The sequence below is a fragment of the Scyliorhinus torazame genome, chromosome 7 (genome assembly GCF_047496885.1).
Source record: "Scyliorhinus torazame isolate Kashiwa2021f chromosome 7, sScyTor2.1, whole genome shotgun sequence".
Taxonomy (NCBI): domain Eukaryota; kingdom Metazoa; phylum Chordata; class Chondrichthyes; order Carcharhiniformes; family Scyliorhinidae; genus Scyliorhinus; species Scyliorhinus torazame.
The window spans coordinates 24,038,498-24,058,720 of record NC_092713.1 but is presented as its reverse complement, the minus strand read 5'-3'; the positions used below and the strand labels follow the sequence as shown (position 1 = coordinate 24,058,720).

General features: G+C 45.1%; 2 protein-coding genes across 2 annotated transcripts in view; one reads left to right on the top strand and one right to left on the bottom strand.

Annotated features, from left to right (window-relative positions):
* Positions 1-20,223, top strand: part of selenof (selenoprotein F) — an 86,657-nt gene that overhangs the window by 38,210 nt on the left and 28,224 nt on the right. Inside the window, exon 3 of the mRNA XM_072510444.1 lies at positions 18,700-18,763. Within this exon, the coding sequence (XP_072366545.1) occupies positions 18,700-18,763 (64 nt within the window). The remainder of the gene's footprint in view (positions 1-18,699; positions 18,764-20,223) is intronic.
* LOC140426093 (polyubiquitin-B-like) lies at positions 15,116-15,789 on the bottom strand. Its single transcript, XM_072510442.1, is given in 2 exon segments — positions 15,116-15,285; positions 15,288-15,789. Coding segments are annotated over 2 exon segments (672 nt in total).

Below are 20,223 nucleotides of genomic sequence, written 5' to 3'. Positions count from 1 at the left end.
TTGTGACTGGCAGGTATGATGTGGTAGGCATCACAGAGACATGGTTGCAGGGTGTTCAGGACTGGCATTTAAACATTCAGGGATTCACAACCTATCGAAAAGACAGAGAGGTGGGCAGAGGGGGCGGGGTTGCCTTGTTAATTAGGAATGAAATTAAATCAATAGCACTAAACGACATAGGGTCGGATGATGTGGAGTCTGTGTGGGTAGAGTTGAGGAACCACAAAGGCAAAAAAACCCATAATGGGAGTTATGTACAGGCCTCCTAACAGTGGTCAGGACCGGTTGACTTCCGGTTGCGGTGATGCCTTGCTAGCCGCACGTTTCGGCGGCTCCAGGTCCGACGGACCTTCGGGCTCTTTTAAGAGCCCCAACGGGAAATTTTTGGGCGACGCAACCCGGTGTGGGGTGAGTGAGAAGGGAGTCCCCCCCCAACTAAGGAGGAATAAACCGGCGGCGACGGCTGCAGCGCGAGGAATCGTCGACCAAAGAGACAGAAAGGGAGAAGCACAAGATGGCGGCGGAGAAAGCGCAGGTGACATGGGGGCCCGAGCAGGATGAATTTCTGAGACGGTGCGTGGAGCTGCTGAAGAGGGAGGTGCTGACCCCGATGCTACAGGCAATTGAGGGGCTCAAGGAGACACAAAAGACTCCGGAGACAGAGCTCCACGTGGTGGAGCAGAAGGTGACGAATAATGAGGACGAGATCCTGGGCCTGGCGGTTAAGACACAGACGCACGAGGCACTTCATAAAAAGTGCACTGAAAGGATCGAGGCCCCAGAAAACGGAGCGCGAAGGAAGAACCTTCGGATACTAGGTCTCCCTGAGGGTGTGGAAGGAGTGGACTGTGGAGCTTATGCAAGTACGATGCTGAGCTCACTGATGGGTGCTGAGGCCCCTACGGGCCCCTTGGAGGTGGAGTCGGCACACCGGATCCCGGCGAGAAGACCAAAAGCGGGAGAACCACCCAGGGCGATAAGCGTGCGATTTTACCGCCTTAAGGATAGAGAAGAGGTCCTGAGATGGGCTAAAAAGGTGCGGAGTAGCAGATGGGAGAATGCAGTGGTACGGGTGTACCAGGATTGGAGTGCGGAGGTGGCGAGAAGGAGGGCGAGCATTAACCGAGCCAAGGAGGTGTTGCATAAAAAGGTGAAGTTCGGGATGCTGCAGCCGGCAAGACTATGGGTCACGTATCAGGAGAGACACCATTATTTCGAGACGGCGGAGGAAGCATGGACCTTTAACAAAGAGGAGAAATTGGATCGGAACTGAGGGACTGATGCTGCAGGAAATGTTATTGTTAATGTTATGGTTGAAGTTAATTGAGAAGTAAATTGGGAAGGGGGGGAGACATTGGGAAATGTGGGCGCCGGTGAGGGGGGAAAGACGGGACATAGATGGAGAATGAGGAAGGGGAGGGGAAAGGGAGCTGCGCCACAGGAGGAGGGTCAGGTAAAGGGATGTTCCCGCGCCAGAAAGAATATGGCGGGAAGACAGGCGCAAGGCGGATGGGAGTTCCCCATACGGGGGGGGTCGAGGAGTGAGCAGGAGTAGCCGGGGTCAGTTGAAGTCAGCTGACTTACGGAAGTAATATGGGGGGAGCAATCACGCTAGAAAGAGATCTAGCGGGGGGGGGGGGGGGGGACAACTGGGTTGCTGCTGCGGAAATCCAAAAGGAAATGGCTAAAGAGTGGGTGGACTGGGATGGTACGCGACGCTGGGGGAGCGAGTGGGAGCGCGGAGGCGGGATATGGGACTGGCCTAGAGAAGGTAATGGCTAGTCGACACGGGAGGGGGGCAGGTAGCCCCCGAGTGAGGCTGATCACGTGGAACGTGAGAGGCCTGAACGGACCGATAAAAAGGGCCCGAGTGCTCGCGCATTTGAAAGGACTAAGGGCAGACGTGGTTATGCTCCAAGAGACGCACATAAAGGTGGCGGACCAAGTTAGGTTAAGGAAAGGATGGGTGGGACAGGTGTTCCACTTGGGACTAGACGCATAGAACAGAGGGGTGGCCATTTTGGTGGGGAAACGGGTAGCATTTGAAGCAAAGAACATCGTAGCAGATAGAGGAGGTAGATATGTAATGGTGAGTGGCAGGCTGAAGGGAATGGAGGTCGTGTTGGTTAATGTATATGCCCCGAACTGGGACGATGTGGGATTTATGAGACGGATGCTGGGGCGTATACCGGACCTGGAGGTAGGAAACTTGATTTTAGGAGGGGACTTTAATACTGTGCAGGACCCGGGGCTAGATAGATCCAGCTCAAGGACCAGAAGAAGGCCGGCAGCGGCCAAGGTGCTTAAGGGGTTTATGGACCAAATGGGGGGAGTGGATCCATGGCGATTTCTTAGACCTAGGGCGAGGGAGTTCTCCTTCTTCTCCCATGTCCATAAAGTGTACTCCCGGATAGATTTTTTTTGTTTTGGGAAGGTCGTTGATCTCTAGGGTGGAAGAAGCTGAGTATTCAGCCATAGCGGTTTCGGACCATGCCCCACATTGGGTGGACCTGGAATTAGGAGAGGAAAGGGAGCAGAGAGCACTCTGGCGATTAGATGTGGGATTGATGGCGGATGAGGGAGTGTGTGCAAGAGTGCGGGGGTGTATTGAGAGATACCTGGAGGTCAATGACGACGGCGAGGTCCCTGTGGGAGTGGTATGGGAAGCACTAAAAGCGGTGGTCAGAGGAGAGCTGATCTCCATTGGGGCCCACAAAAGGAAAACAGAGGCCAAGGAAAGGGAAAGATTACTGGGGGAGATTTTAAGGGTGGATAGGGAATTTGCAGAGACCCCGGAGGAGGGACTGTACAGGGAGAGGAGACAACTCCAGGCGGAGTTGACCTTCTGACCACCAGAAAGGCGGAGGTGCTGTGGAGGAAGGCACAGGGGAGGAGGTTTGAATATGGGGAAAAGGCCCGTCGCCTGCTGGCTCATCAATTGCGAAAGAGGACAGCAGCGAGGGAGATAGGAGGAATTAGAGACGAAAAGGGAGACACGGTGCGAAGAGCAGGAAAGATAAATGAGGTGTTCAAGACCTTTTATGAGGGACTGTATAGGTCTCAACCCCCAGAGGGAGAGGAGGGGATGCGGCAGTTCCTGGATCAATTGAGGTTCCCGAAAGTGGAGGAGCAGGAGGTGGTAGGCCTGGGGGCACCGATTGGGGTGGACGAGGTTATTAAGGGACTGGGAAGCATGCAAGCAGGGAAGGCTCCGGGACCAGACGGGTTCCCGGTGGAATTTTACAGAAAATATGTGGACTTGTTGGCCCCGTTGATGGTAAGGACGTTCAATGAGGCCAGGGAAGGAGGGACGTTACCCCCGACAATGTCGGAGGCGACGATATCGCTAATTTTGAAGAGGGATAAAGATCCGTTGCAGTGCGGGTCCTATAGACCTATTTCATTATTGAACGTGGACGCCAAATTGCTGGCAAAGGTACTGGGATAGAGGACTGTGTCCCGGAGGTGGTGCACGAAGACCAGACAGGGTTCGTAAAAGGGAGACAACTGAATGTTAACGTGCGACGACTATTAGGGGTGATAATGATGCCCCCAGTGGAGGGGGAGGCAGAGATAGTGGCGGCAATGGATGCAGAGAAGGCATTTGATAGGGTGGAGTGGGAGTATCTATGGGAAGTGTTAAGGAGGTTTGGGTTCGGGAACGGGTTTATTAGCTGGGTCAAACTTCTTTATGGGGCTCCAACGGCAAGTGTAGTTACGGGTCGACAAAGATCGGAGTATTTCCGACTATATAGGGGAACAAGACAGGGATGCCCGCTGTCTCCATTGTTGTTCGCGTTGGCAATTGAACCTCTGGCCATGGCGTTGAGAGAGTCCAGGAAATGGAGAGGGGTGACTAGAGGGGGAGAAGAACACCGAGTCTCGCTATACGCAGATGACCTATTGTTATACGTGTCGGACCCAGCGGGGGGGATGATAGAGGTTATGCGAATGTTGAGGGAGTTCGGGGATTTCTCGGGGTATAGGCTAAACATGGGGAAGAGTGAATTATTTGTGATACATCCAGGGGACCAGAGTAGAGAGATAGAAGGCCTGCCTCTAAGGAAAGTGGAAGGAAACTTCCGATACCTGGGGATTCAGATCGCTAGGAGCTGGGGAACCTTGCACAGACTTAATCTGACACGGCTGGTAGAACAAATGGAGGAGGACTTCAAGAGGTGGGACATGCAGCCTCTGTCGTTGGCGGGCAGGGTGCAGGCAATTAAGATGATGGTCCTCCCGAGGTTCTTATTTGTATTTCAATGTCTCCCTATACTAATCACTAAGACCTTTTTCAATAAAATAGACAGGAGCATCACGAGCTTCGTGTCGGCAGGGAAAGTGCCGAGAGTAAGGAGGGGGTTCCTGCAGCGTAGCAGGGACAGAGGAAGATTGGCACTACCGAACTTGGGCGATTACTATTGGGCCGCCAATGTGGCAATGATAAGTAAATGGATGATGGAGGGTGAGGGAGCGGCGTGGAAAAGACTGGAGAGAAAGTCCTGTAAAGGGACGAGTTTAGAGGCGCTGGTGACGGCGCCGCTACCGTTCTCGCCCAAAAAGTTTACCACAAACCCGGTGGTGGCGGCAACATTGAATATCTGGGGACAGTGGAGGCGGCAGAGAGGGGTGCCCTGGTGGGGCCCCCAATTAGGAACAACCATAGGTTCGCCCCAGGAAGAATGGATGGAGGATTTCAGAGCTGGCACCAGTTGGGAATTAGGAGGGTGGGAGATTTATTTATAGATGGGACTTTTGCGAGCTTGGGAGCATTGGAGGAAAAGTATAAGTTGCCCCGGGGAAACTTTCTGAGATATATGCAGGTGAGGGCGTTTACTAGACAACAGGTGAGGGAATTTCCGCTGCTCCTGACACAGGGGACTCAGGACAGAGTGCTTTCAGGGATGTGGGTCGGAGAGGGCAAGGTGTCAGAGATATACCGAGAGATGAGGGAAGAGGGGGAGGAGTTGGTGGGCGAGCTAAAAGGAAAGTGGGAAGAAGAACTAGGGGAGGAGATAGAGGAGGGTATGTGGGCTGATGCCCTAAGTAGGGTAAATTCCTCTTCCTCATGCGCCAGGCTTAGCCTGATTCAATTTAAGGTGCTACATAGAGCACACATAACGGGAGCAAGATTGAGCTGGTTCTTTGGAGTGGAGGATAAATGTGGGAGGTGCGGCGGAAGCCCGGCAAACCACACACATATGTTTTGGGCGGGCCCGGCACTGGAGGGGTATTGGAAGGGAGTGACGGGAGTGATTTCGAAGGTGGTGAAGGTCCGGGTCAAACCAGGCTGGGGGCTAGCTCTATTTGGAGTTGCGGATGAGCCGGGAGTGCAGGAGGCGAAAGAGGCCGACGTTGTGGCCTTTGCGTCCCTAGTAGCCTGGCGTAGGATCCGACTCATGTGGAAGAAGGCGAAACCCCCCGGACTGGAGGCCTGGGTAAACGATATGGCGGGGTTCATTAAACTGGAGCAGATAAAGTTTGCCCTGAGAGGATCGGCTCAAGGGTTCACCAGGCGGTGGCAGCCATTTCTCGACTACCTAGGGGAACGTTAGAGGGAAGACAGATGACCAGCAGCAGCAACCCAGGGGCGGGGGGGGGGGGGGGGGGGGGGTTTAGTTTTTAAGATATGTCAAAAGATTATGGGGCTTAGTTATTTGTGTATTGTTAAAAATTTCTTTACTGTTACGTTTGCTTTGTAAGAGGGAAAAATTGTTGTTTGGAAAAAATTTTCAATAAAATATATATTTTTTAAAACAGTGGTCAGGACCAGGGGCACAAGATGCACCACGAAATAGAAAGTGCATGTCAGAAAGGCAAGGTCACAGTGATCATGGAGGACTTTAATATGCAGGTGGACTGGGTAAATAATACTGCCAGTGGACCCAAGGAAAGGGAATTCATTGAATGTTTACAGGAGGGCTTTTTGGAACAGCTTGTGATGGAGCCCACGAGGGAACAGGCCATTCTGGACTTAGTGTTATGTAATGAGCCAGACTTGATTAAAGATCTTAAAGTAAGGGAGCACTTAGGAGGCAGTGATCATAATATGGTCGAATTCAATCTCCAATTTGAAAGAAAGAAGGTAGAATCAGATGTAATGGTGTTACAGTTAAATAAAGGTAACTGCAGGGGCATGAGGGAGGAACTGACGAAAATCGACTGGGAGCAGAGCCGAGTGGGAAAGACAGTAGAACAGCAATGGCAGGAGTTTCTGGGAGTAATTGAGGACACAGTACAGAGGTTCATCCCAAAGACAAGAAAGGTTATCAGAGGGGGGATTAGGCAGCCATGGCTGACAAAGGAAGTTAGGGAATGCATCAAAGCAAAAGAGAAAGCCTATAATGTGGCAAAGAGTAGTGGGAAGTCAGAAGATTGGGAAGGCTACAAAAACAAACAGAGGATAACAAAGAGAGAGATAAGGAAAGAGAGGATCAAATTTGAAGGTAGGCTAGCCAGTAACATTAGGAATGATAGTAACAGTTTCTTTAAATACATTAAAAACAAACTGGAGGCAAAAGTTGACATTGGGCCGCTCCAAAATGACGCTGGTAATTTTGTGATGGGAGACAAGGAAATAGCTGAGGAACTGAATAAGTACTTTGCGTCAGTCTTCACAGTAGAAGACATGAGTAATATCCCAACAATTCCGGAGAGTCAGGGGACAGAGTTGAATATGGTAGCCATCACAAAGGAGAAAGTGCTAGAGAAACTAAGAGGTCTAAAAATTGATAAATCTCCAGGCCCAGATGGGCTACATCCTAGAGTTCTAAAGGCGAAAGCTGAAGAAATAGTGGAGGCGTGGTTATGATCTTTCAAAAGTCACTGGAGTCAGGGAAAGTACCAGAGGATTGGAAAATCGCTGTTGTAACCCCCCCTGTTCAAGAAGGGAACAAGGAAAAAGATGGAAAATTATAGACCAATTAGCCTAACCTCGGTTGTTGCCAAGATTCTAGAATCCATTGTTAAGGATGAGATTTCTAAATTCTTGGAAGTGCAGGGTCGGATTAGGACAAGTCAGCATGGATTTAGTAAGGGGATGTCGTGCCTGACAAACCTGTTAGCGTTCTTTGAAGAGATAGCAAAAAGGTTAGACCAAGGAGAGCCAATGGATGTTATCTATCCTAACTTCCAAAAGGCCTTTGATAAGGTGCCTCATGGGAGACTGCTGAGTAAAATAAGGGCCCATGGTATTCGAGGCAAGGTACTAACATGGATTGACGATTGGCTGTCAGGCAGAAGGCAGAGAGTTGGGATAAAAGATTCTTTTTTGGAATGGCAACCGGTGACGAGTGGTGTCCCGCAGGGTTCAGTGTTGGGGCCACAGCTGTTCTCTTTATATATTAACGATCTAGATGACGGGACTGGGGGCATTCTGGCTAAGTTTATCGATGATACAAAGATAGGTGGAGGGGCAGGTAGTATGGAGGAGGTGGGGAGGCTGCAGAAAGATTTAGACAGTTTAGGAGAGTGGTCCAAGAAATGGCTGATGAAATTCAACGTGGGCAAGTGCGAGGTCTTGCACTTTGGAAAAAAGAATAGAGGCGTGGACTATTTTCTAAACGGTGACAAAATTCATAATGCTGAAGTGCAAAAGGACTTGGGAGTCCTAGTCCAGGATTCTCTAAAGGTAAACTTGCAGGTTGAGTCTGTAATTAAGAAAGCAAATGCAATGTTGTCATTCATCTCAAGAGGCTTGGAATATAAAAGCAGGGATGTACTTCTGAAGCTTTATAAAGCATTAGTTAGGCCCCATTTAGAATACTGTGACCAATTTTGGGCCCCACACCTCAGGAAGGACATACTGGCACTGGAGCGGGTCCAGCGGAGTTTCACACGGATGATCCCAGGAATGGTAGGCCTAACATACGATGAACGTCTGAGGATCCTGGGATTATATTCATTGGAGTTTAGGAGGTTGAGGGGAGATCTAATAGAAACTTACAAGATAATGAATGGCTTAGATAGGGTGGATGTAGGGAAGTTGTTTCCATTAGCAGGGGAGACTAGGACCCGGGGGCACAGCCTTAGAATAAAAGGGAGTCACTTTAGAACAGAGATGAGGAGAAATTTCTTCAGCCAGAGAGTGGTGGGTCTATAAAATTCATTGCCACAGAGGGCGGTGGAGGCCGGGACGTTGAGTGTCTTTAAGACAGAAGTTGATAAATGCTTGATTTCTCGAGGAATTAAGGGCTATGGAGAGAGAGCGGGTAAATGGAGTTGAAATCAGCCATGATTGAATGATGGAGTGGACTTGATGGGCCGAATGGCCTTACGTCCGCTCCTATGTCTTATGGTCTTATAAATGGGAAGGTGAAAGCAATCTCCTTGGTTTCCTGCCACTAGCCCTGCTCTCTGGTCACTGATTTCATCCTTCTCCCTGCCAATTTATTGGAAAGAACCAGACTCTTTGTAAATTTGGGAGTCAAATCTAATCCTGAGTTGCTCTTCCGACTGCATATCTGCACCATGACCAAGAGTTCTTGTGCAGTATTCCCGGTTCTGCCCCTCCCTCAACTCGTCTGTTGCTGAAATCCTCATCTTTGCCTTTGTTAACTTTAGATTTGATTATTCTAATGTGCTCCTGGCTGACCTTCCACATGCTAAACTTTGTAAACTTGCCGCTCTAACTTGCAGCAAATCCCATTTGCCCGTGAGCTGACCGACAGAGGTTCACAATATTGCAACATCTTGATTTTTTTAAATTCCAAGCCTTCCTTTCAAATCTCTTCATGGTCTGGATTGTCCCAGCCCCACAGCCCTCCAATATCTGCACTTCTCCAACTCTGGTCTTTTGAGCATCCTCCGTTTCAATCCTTCCACCATTGATGGCTGTGCCTCCACCTGCCAAGGCCCAGAGCTCTGAATTTCCCTCAGTAAGCCTCATTTTAGCTTCATGCACACTGGTACTGTGTTTGCTTCGCGAAACGCTGATGGCGACAAGCATACAAGGTAATGAAATGCTGTCCTTCAATTTCACTTTATATACAACCGTTTCTATGCACAAATGTTTTGTGATTTAAAGACTAAAAAAAATCAAATTGAAAATGCTCATAGTGTTTGAGAACCTATCTTGTACAAACAAGATTGGAAATATTGCCTGCAGAAGCAATCAACCATGCAACAATAATGGCAGTATATTCTCACGAGCTGCACTTCCCCACATCCATTGCAAACATTGTACATGTAACTTCAGGTAATTTATCAAAGGGTTCCAGAAGTCCTTTCTACCTATCTATCTGTCAGTAAACCTTGCTGCTACCATATTTTCATGCTGGGTTGTTGGCGACTGATTTGAGAAAGACGGCAATATTTTCCATTTAACTATTACTTAATTGTGTTCATGTTTACACGTGTTTTACTTTCAAAATCTCAAGAAATCCCAATTGTCCTGGTCTGATTGTGTTTTGCATTCACCTGCAGGATCACTGTAAATTTACCCCTGTGCAGCTAAAATTCAAAATACAGTAGTTTGTTCTTTTTCGTATCATTTCACTGCTCCTGTCTTTTTTACCTCCTTCAATCCAGTCACCTTTTTCTTATTCCCTGGATCTGATTGTATATTTTGTAAGTAGAAACATTTTGCAAAACTCTGCTTTTAAATGGCTAAATCTGACCTTCCTCTAGCACTCAATGATATGATGCTTTTTTAAACAATGTTTTATTCTTTCATGTGGCCATTGCTGGGCAGGCTAGCATTTGTGCCCAGTCCCTAACTGTGCTTGAATTGAATAGCTTGTTGGGCCATTTCAAAGGGCAGTTCAGAGTCACCGACAATTCCGTGGGTGAGGTGCTGCATGTGAAGTCACAGAAAAGATGAGCTCCTTGGGAGTACATAAAACCATCTCAATTTACGATTGCACAGGAGTGCTGCGAGCAATACGCTCCATTGCAAATCCCCAATGGTAATGGGGAAGACCCCCCCCCCTTGGAGAGTTCTCCACTGGGAGCTCCTGCCACCCCCAGCTAATAGAATTAATAATCGCTTATTGCTTATTGTCACAAGTAGGCTTCAATAAAGTTACTGTGAAAAGCCCCTAGTCGCCACATTCTGGCGCCTGTTCGGTGAGGCCGGTACAGGAATTCAACACCACAACATGTTCTGACGGTTGATAAGGGTGAGGAAGAGATGGGTGTTCACCAGCCCCATGTAACTAGTGAATCACGTGTTAACAGGATCCAAGCCAATTAATGAAACCAAAACTGAGAAGCAGAACCTTTATTGAGAGTTTATTGACTTATTTACTCTCCTCCCACTCAACTCAGTTTCCCAGCTATCACAAATGTGCTGAAAGGCAGTTGACCCCATCATCTGTTTCTCTTAAACAGATTATTGATAAGACATTGACATCCCCCGCTTTGTTAATGTGCAAAAATCCAGCTAATCAGGAAGGTTGAAAATGACACGCGTGAACCATCAACAGACTGCTATAGTTTTTAAAATCGAAACAAGTAGATTTTTCCCCGAATTTCTCCAGCCGTCCTCTAGCAGGATCTTCCGGCTGACGTGCACCCCCACTGCGGGTTTGACGGCAGTGGTGCATAAAATGAGGAAGCCTGTTGAACTGCCAGCCCATGGTGGTCCGCCACCGTAAAACATGCCGCCAGGCTGTATGGAAAATCCCGCCCATTAGGTTGTTTGTGAGCTTAACTGAAACTGTATTTCGTACCAAATAAAACTGATCATGGCCTTTTTTAAAAGATCCTAATGTTTACTGTGTTGGTGAAACTAAGCTGTCTAATTCAGGAACCATTTCGAAATAGAATGAAAAATAGCTCCTTCATTCAGCTCTCACGAAATGACTACGTGAACCATGTATCTGTAGAAGTTGTACTGTTACATGGGAGAGGTGCTTGGATTTTGCTGCATCTTACCACCACTCTCATCTCAAACTGCTTCCCAAGAATAATGAATTTATTAATGAAGATTCAGCACTGGGCTATTTTCCAATTCAGTAGTCGGCAGTAAAAAATATAATGCATTAATATATTGGCTTCATGGAATTGTTCAATAAATCAATTGAGAAAATACGCAACTGACCACCTTTAGTCGAAATCTGACTTGGGAGTATAGTTAAGTGTACAATATTGGAAAACAAAACAATGCAAGTTAATATTTAAGCTCCCATCAATGGACTTTTATCCGATATTATGCCTCATCAAATCTGGATGCACAATATTTGCCAGAACAAATTTTCTCAAACTGAAGTCTGCTGAATATACCATTTTCCAATCAGTGAAACAAAAGAGGGATGAGCTGCGAGTAAGCCTAACTATCCATGAAATTGCACAAGAAATTGCCCAGGTATTTGCAGTTGCTGAGAGTATCCACTGCATTTTGTGAATCCCCATCACATGTTATCATTGCACATTTTGAAACAATTGCTGTCTATGTGCCTTAAGTGTTGAGGCAGTTATTCGCTCATGGCTAAACTCGTGCTGCTGAATACCACAGCAGTTAATTTACTGCTTTCCCTTTTTAGCTCAACAACAGCCTCTCGCTGTAGTCTGAGAACACAGAGCATTGTAATGAGGCAGCACCAACAAAATGGCTAATGTTCACAGTGCTGTCTGGCGATGTGAGCTCTCTACAGGGGATTGCAGGAGTGAGAATGAATTGGTACATTTGTAAAGGTGCATTTCGATAGTATCAGCAATTTGGCCAATGCAAGTTTTTTAAATTTTTGTTTTGCGTTTCAATATATCCAAGCATTTTTCATCAGCAGTAAGCCGACATGGTGTCATCAAACTGCTTACTTAATGCTGTTGCCCTGTTATAGAGTTTACTTAGTCCAAGAATTGAGTCTAAATGCCTCCCTCCATTGTTGTACACTTAAATTGACCCTAAATATACTAAACTGGAAGAAATTTCAGACTTTTCAATAATTGGTGGCTTATTCATCCTACTGGATTCAGAAAACAGAATTTCCAAAAGCTAGATTTATTTTGTGTTCATGGGCCCTGTTAGATGGTTAGATATTAAGTGTGTCTAAGGGCAAGAGAGCTGAGCAAACCTGCTGACCAGCATGTAAACAAAATGGCAGCAGTATTTGGGGAAGAGTGCAAAGTGGTATTGTGTTTTTTCTCAGGCTGAAATTTAATGTGCTTTTCTTGCTTTGGAGCTCCAAGTCAGTGGCAGTTAACAATCAACAAGGGAACCTGGCTAGAGAAATTAGTTGAGACCAGAATGTTGTGTAATTTCAAGAAGGAATTAGATATTGCTCTTGGGGCTAATGGGATCAATGGATATGGGGGGGGTGGGGGGGGGGGGGGGTGGGATCAGGGTATTGAATTTGATTATCAGCCATGATCATGATGAATGACGGAGCAGGCTCGAAGGGCCGCTTGCCTCTATTTTCTACGTTTTCTGTGTTAATTGTGGCTGGCTAGTGAGCTACTGATGGTCTAGCTGTAAAAAGTTGCATATATCAACGGAATATCTGTTCCTCATTGAGCTAGGTTTATCGAACAAACCAAATGGCTTGAAGACAAGTGGGTATTTGGTCTGGGGGTAGGGACGGGGGTAAAGAGCTTTTAAAAGCTCTGAACCACGGGACGATGGTAAATGATCAAGGCCAGATGGACTGATTTTGCTGAATGACCTGGTTGTGCAATATGTTCGGGTGTTGGGGAGGAAGTTAAAAAGCAGAACCTCAAATGTGAAGCTTTTGGAATTGCTCGCAGTGCGACATGCAAGTGAGTATTGGATTAGTAAGATAAAACGGGTAAAAGTGAAGCTAAGGGAATGATGCAGGAGGGAAGGGCTTCAGGTTCCTGGGAGATTGAGATCTGTTTTGGCACAGGTGGGATACATCTCAGCAGAGCTGGGACCAATGTCCTTCTGGGAAGATTAACTAGTGCTCTGGGGAAGGATGCAAACTAATTTGGCAGGGGGCTGCATGTTGAGATGAAACATGAGAGAGGAAAAACCAGGTGCACACAATGATTGGGAGAGGCGAACAGCTCCAAAATAGGAATGAGCAAACAGGTATATGCAGAGCAACCAACGATAGTTTTGGAATGCATACACGTAAATTCATGGATCATGGTAAATACAGTTGGTGAACTGCAAGCACATAGGAGTTTGACATAGTGGCAGTAACAGAGATCTACCTTAAAGAAGCGTAGGGTTAGAAACTTTGTCTTCCTGAGGACGAGGTATTCAGGAAAGATGGAGATGGAAAAATATTGTATTTATCAAAGCAAGCATTATAGTATTGGTGATGACTGGTACAGTTTTGGGGACCAAATTCAACAGCAGGAGAGGAGGTATTACTCTACTGGGTGCATACTATAGGCCAAATAGTCAGAAGGTGATGGAGAAGCTAAATTGCGGGCAAATTGCAGAAAGGTGGAAGGACCACAAGGTAATCATGATGTGGTCTTTCAATTTTTTTTAATAGTGGAGGAGGGGAAGCATGATCAAGGACAAAGATGGGGAGAAATTCCTGAAGTGTGAACAAGAACTTTCTTGAACCGTGTTTCCCGGCCAATGACCCCAGAGCCCCAGTCATGCGGACTCTGTTTCTCCACAGATGCACCCAGACTTGCTGAGTTTTCCCAGCATTTTCCATTTTTATTTCAGTTTTCCAGCATCCGCAATATTTTGCTTTATTCCAGCAGTGCTTGATCGTGTTCTGGGAAATGAAGTAGTGCAAGTGGAGCATATTTTGGTGGAAAACTATTTAATTAGGGAACACTGATCATGGGATCAACATATTTAGTATAGCCTGAATAGAATGGAAAAGGACAAGTGTAAAAATACTTGAAGGAGGGCCAACTTCAGTGAGTTGAAGAACGACCTGAAACATCTGAAATCAAAAATTGGGAGACAAAACAGAGGTTGAACAATGGGAGGCCTTCAGAAAAGACTGCTTGTCGACAGTGAGGCTGCTAGTCAATGGTGTAGGTGAAATTTAAACGGTCAAGGCTGACTATGTTTTGCAACTATAATGTTCAGCTTTCTTTAGTGTCCGCTTAGCTCCTTCACCGATCTGTTATGATTGTATAGTAATTCTCCAAAGTTTCGAGGTCCATTTTCCATTTATTGGGCATTGCATTGTAATTGAATTGATATTTGTTTCCACCACAACAGTCTTGTATGGATATAAAAGATTCTTGACTCTATTTTTAAAAAGTAATGCGCTGTCTTCAGAAATTCATTGTGGATTCATGTTTAAATAAGATATGTTTCATTTATTTGGGGTTAAAGTTGAGCAGCTGGCTGCCTTGTTCCATTGTGATTGTTCCCCAGAGTGCATTTAAAATCGGAATTCACAACTGATGCATTGTTCCTGAATACACTAAACAGCCAGTAAGATGCACAAATGCCCCTCTTATACACAGTAAGAAATGCAGATGATTAAATTAGTCACTTGTATTTCAAATATAAGAAGCACATAGAATTGCTGTGTGTCACCGCAACATGAAATCATTATTTTCTATTTTAACGCAGTTGGACTTTAATTGGGAGGAAGAAGAGTAACAATTCATACTTGTGTGTTGGAAAGGCATGATGGTGCATTTGCTTGAAGCTGGTTGCTAATCTTTCATGTTAGTATGGAATTTTGGCAAGTGACAAATTGCACCCTAGATTTTTAATGTCTTTTTCAAATGCTGCTATACATTTCTGTGACCGTAAAAGGCCATCAGGCAGTGAGTAATGGTCATTTACAGCTGTAGAAGTATATTGCTGCATTTAACAAATCTGTTTCCTATTTTAGTGTTGCACTTAAAGCAGCAGAACACTGTACACTTATTGTAACATTGCTTTTGTAGTTAAGTAACTGACCAGCATACTCCCCTTTAATGGAGTTGCTTTCACGTATTTCCCCATTAAAATAATTATTATCCCCTAGATGAGCTTCCTACCATACGTACACCACTATCAAGACCACGCCGCCCAGATATCCCTTGCTTCAGCTTTTGTGCTGTTGAATCCCTCATCTGTCCCTTTGTTACCTCCAGATTTTCTTTTACATTGCCAAAATGTTATTATCTACAATGCTTCAGGTACTAAGTTCAGTTTATTCATTACAAAAGCAAGATGCATACTGCACAGTGAATTTTAAAATTACACTGCAAAACCAAGGGCAAATCAATGCTCAAACAACTTTCACTGTCCACCATGGAGCCGCAGGACCAAGTGCAAGGTGGATTCCTTCTGAATATTGTAGTCAGACAGGGTGTGACCATCTTCCAGCTGCTTCCCAGCAAAGATCAGATGCTGCTGGTCAGGAGGGATACCTTCTTTGTCCTGAATTTTGGGCTTGACATTCTCGATTGGTCACTTGGCTCAACTTCAGTGGTGATGGCCTTACCAGTCACGGTCTTCACAAAGGTCTGCATCCCGCCACAGAGCCGCAGGACCAAGTGCAAAGCGGATTCCTTCTGAATATTGTAGTCTGAAAGGATGCGGCCTTCTTCCAGCTGCTTCCCAGCAAAGATCAGACGCTGCTGGTCAGGCGGGATACCTTCCTTGTCCTGAATCTTGGCTTTGATATTCTCTATTGTTGTCACTTGGCTCAATTTAAGTGTTATGGTCTTACCAGTCAGGGTCTTCACAAAGATCTGTATCCCGCCACGGAGCCGCAGGACTAAGTGCAAGGTGGATTCCTTCTGAATATTGTAGTCAGACAGGGTGCAACCATCTTCCAGCTGCTTCCCAGCAAAGATCAGACGCTGCTGGTCAGGAAGGATACCTTCCTTGTCCTGAATCTTGGCTTTGACATTCTCTATTGTGTCACTTGGCTCAACTGCAAGGGTGATGGTCTTCACAAAGATCTGCATTTTGAACTCTCTTCTCCACTCCGGACTCTCTCTCGCTCTGCCGTTACCTCCAGATTTGATTAATCTAACTTGCTCTAGACCAATATCCCACCTTCTCTGTAGTTTTCAAAACTCCGTATCGTAATTTGCATCAAGTTGAATGTTGGCTCCCGCAATGTCTCAATCTTTTACATTTTCATCCTTGATTTCAAATCTTCATGCCCACACCCCTCCCTACCTCGACAATCTTCTGCACCCTGCCAATCCTGGCCTCTTGAGCATTCCCAATTTTAGTCACTCCATCTCCAAGGACAGAGTTCATGGCCTGAAATTGAACTTTGTTGAGTCCAGAAGGCTGTATGGCACCGACTTGGAGGATGAGGCACTGCTCCTCCAGCTTGTGTTGATTGTCTGCACTGAAACATTGTCGCAGGCCGAGGACAGAAAAGTGAACAGAGAGCGAAATGGTAAATTGAAATGTCAAGCGACCTAAAAGTCAACGTCATGCTTCCAAACTGAACAAAGGTATTCTGCAGTGGCCAGCTCCATTTATATGTCTCCATTGTAGAGGAGACCACATTGTGAGCAGCAAATACAGTCAACTAAATTGAAAAGAAGTGCAAGTAAATTGCTGCTTCACCTCCATGCAAGGAGTTTGGGGATGTGGAGGGTGAGGACCGAGGAGATAAATCCTGCTACTGCATGGGAAAGGGATGAGTCATTGGGATTGTAGATGCCACAGAGTGAACTGTCCCTTCAGAATGCTGACAGGGGATGGGAAGGTCTGTTTGGTGGTGGCATCATGCTGGAAATGGCTGAGGATGATTCTTTGAATATGGAGGCTGCTGGGGTGGAAAGTGAGGACAAGGTAAACCTCTGAAAGGGAGGGAGAGGAAGAAGTGAAGACTGGAAGTGCTGGACATGCGCCAGATGTAATTGTCAGTGCCAGTTTGTATCTTGTTCTCATGTTGTTTGCTTTCAGACAGACCCATTTACCTGACATTCTATTTTGCTCCACTTATCCTCCCACTATTTTCAACATAAAACCCATCACATCTCTATCTCTCTCCAGTTCTGAAGAAGTCACATTGGACTCGAAACATTAACTCTCTTTTTCTATCCACAGATGAGGCCAGACCTACTAATTTTGTTTTTTTTCCAGCATTTTCTATTTTTATCTCTTCTTTGGCTCTGAGTTGAATATTCTTCGTCACTGTCCAATAACGTGCCTTGGGGCACTTAACTGCAATAAAATTGCTAAAGGCGTACAAGCTCTTGTTTTTCATTATTAGTACATTGATGATTTGCCGGCCTTTGCAATGAGATGGAGAACAGGAGCCACTTGTTTGCAGCCAGCGCATGAATTGTTGGACAACCATAAATAATTTGAGAATAAAAGTTTATTGTTGAAATTGAATTGACTCTTAATTTAGTATTTTACAGTATAAGTTCTAATATTTGGTGCTTTCTTTCATTTTTGTTTCTGTATTAAGTCTGATAGAAAAGCCTATAAAGATCAATTTCTTTTGTCTGGTATAATTGGATTTTTGCCTGTTCAGTGGCTTAGTTGACGTCCATAGCTAAACAAAGTCAGTGAGCAGGAGAGATGACACTGGGATTTGAAGGGACCAACTTGAACAAAAAATTGACAGAATGCCTACTGCTGCACATTACCTGCATTATCTAATTGTTTTCTGTTTCAACTAGAAAATTACTATTCAAAGCCCATTGGTCATGTAGTAAAATATATTGCAGTATAATTAGATGCGAGACAACAAATCCTTTATCTCATGCCTTTGGGTGCTATGCTCCTCGGAATTGGAATGCATCGTTGTGGTACAGTGTTCTTTTTCAGACATATGACAAGCTTTCCATATTCATGTTGCTTTGTCGTAGATTGCACACTTCAAAGGTGTATGTGTTACATTCAGCTGTACTTTTGACATTGCATCACAGAAAAGCTGCAGATCGTGATGGTTACAAATCTGTCTGGGTCACTGAATAGGAGAGTGCATTTTACCTTTTGTGGGCCCTTTAGTCGTATACAAGCATCAAATTCAATGGTCACAAAAAATTGCGTTTGATTTCAAGTTCTCGGTATTGATAAGATTTCCCCAATCAGGCAATAACTACAGATAGCCCTTACAAACCGCTAATCCCTGAAACTCAAAACGTGACAGACGTTGAAGAAATTTAGATGAGAGTTGCCTGCACTCCGTGCATAAGATGGTTGGGGCTCATGAGCCGGTCAAAGTCCACAGGCCAGAGTGTGAACATCCCTGATTCCAAAGATCTGAGCAATTAACAGAAAAACACATTTTGCTTAAAAATGTAACCTCCCCTCACCCCAACTCACTTCCCGTCGTAAATTGTGAAATGTTGTTTTTCCATTTCTTTCCAAAAGAGCAGACAGCAGGTGCTTGCCATAAGCTAAATAATAGAAAGGCTTTCCTGTGCTGTCAGATTCACATTATACCTTTGATCAGTTGTTGATGTTGCTTGCCTTGAATTGAAATAGAGCGAACATGTCTCTACAGAAGCCAATCATAGTTGCAAGTATTTCATTAAAGTTTTAGGAGCTTGATGGTCACTGCTCTCCAGCTTATGTATTAGTTGGCAACCAAGGACACACTGGATATTCAAAGCATCAGAAAAAAAGTGTTGAAGAGTTCTCTGTATTTGCAGCACTACGCCTGACTCCATTATCCCAATAGTAGAATCTGCAACGCCATCTGACAAGAGAGCCAGGCTTACTTGCACTATAAAATACTGCTCGTAGTTTACTGGCATGCTGATACGACAGTAATTGCATTCCAAAAGGATGAACCTGTATGTGGATAATGCAAAGTGATTAAAATATCTACATAATCTTACGGTTATCTTTATGCAATCAGTTTGTGTTTTGATGCCTATGTTTTGTCTTTCCATCAGCTTTATGCTGGAGCTGTCCTCGAAGTATGTGGATGAAAATTGGGAAGGTTCCCCCAAGTCCAGGGTAGGTGAATATAACAGCACCTACTGTTTATTCTTTTGAGCAAGTTATTTTCATTATAGTATGTATACTTGACAAAACATCACTGGATCTTGCTCGTTCAAGATGAACTGTATATAAATCAGCTTGGAGCAAAAATATTTCATTTTGAGTGATGTAGGAATTTATAAAGTAGGTTTTACACTGGAACATACATAGGAAATAGCAGCAGGAGGAGGCCATTCGGCCCTTTGAGCACTCCGTCATCCATTATGATCAAGTTCAATACCCTTGATCCCCCCCACCCCCATCCATATCCCTTGATTCCTTTAACTCCAAGAGCTATATTGAATTCCTTCTTGAAATTACACAACGTTATGCCTCAACTACTTTTTGTGGTCGTGAATTCTACAGATTCACTCTCCTCACCTCAGTCCCTATCCACAACCATGGCCCCTAGTTCTGGACTCCCCCACCTTCGGGAATATTCTTTCTAAATCTACCCTGTCTAATCCTGTTACAATTTTATAGGTTTCTATGGGATCCCCTCTCGCTCTTCTAAACTCCATTGAACATTGATTTTGTTGAAGTATAAGAAATCTTGAATTTTTGAATTATCATGCAGCGACATCAAATTGTCAGGTAGTACTTCATTAATACAAATGTATGGATTAAATTTGGGCTGATTTGATTGTGAGCACAAATAACCAATCCTTGCCTTTTAAGAAAAAACAATTATAATTCAAGGTTTCCTCGCTGTAAATTGTATTTCTGGATTGGTCCCTTTTTTGTGCTAGAGTATAGTTGAAGCCTTTTGTCTTGGTGAGGTATTCCTCACATCTTACTTCCAGCCAATGTAGCTGAGCATTAATTATTAGAACCTCTGCTGATGCTGTCAGCATATTCCACTACTTGGTGCTAGTGATCCTGCCTTGTCACCAAAAATGAAATAAGGTGCAAAAGTGCCTTTGGTGAACCCTTTCAGCTGTTAAGGGTGCCTTCTATATGGTGTCCATGTTTCCCACCATACAGGAGATTGATTATGGACTTTGTTTAGTGGCAACTTTGATACCGTGCTGATTCCAAACATGCATTGACAGTCAGCAAAAGCACATCTGCTGTCTGCAAGCAGATTGTAGTTTCTTGCATCATCAGGTGAAAGATAACTGAACGAACCACATTCATTTGAGGTTGAACATTGTGACCAGTGGCCTAACATGGCATTCGAGGAGCTGGCTCCTGATGGATGCATTATTTAAATCTTCCGATTAATAGTAGGCCCAAAGATATGAATAGAAACAGCAAATCCTATCAATCATTCCAAATCTGCCAGAAAGACACAATTGTAAGTGTGCAAGTGGCCTTGTCGAACTTGTTTGAAGAGTTTAGTTGATGCTCAAAGTTTCAATTGATTAAACAATTTCCACATTGTATCCCAACTACTACCTGAAAGTCTCTCCTTCAGCATCCCGCATGAGAGTTGT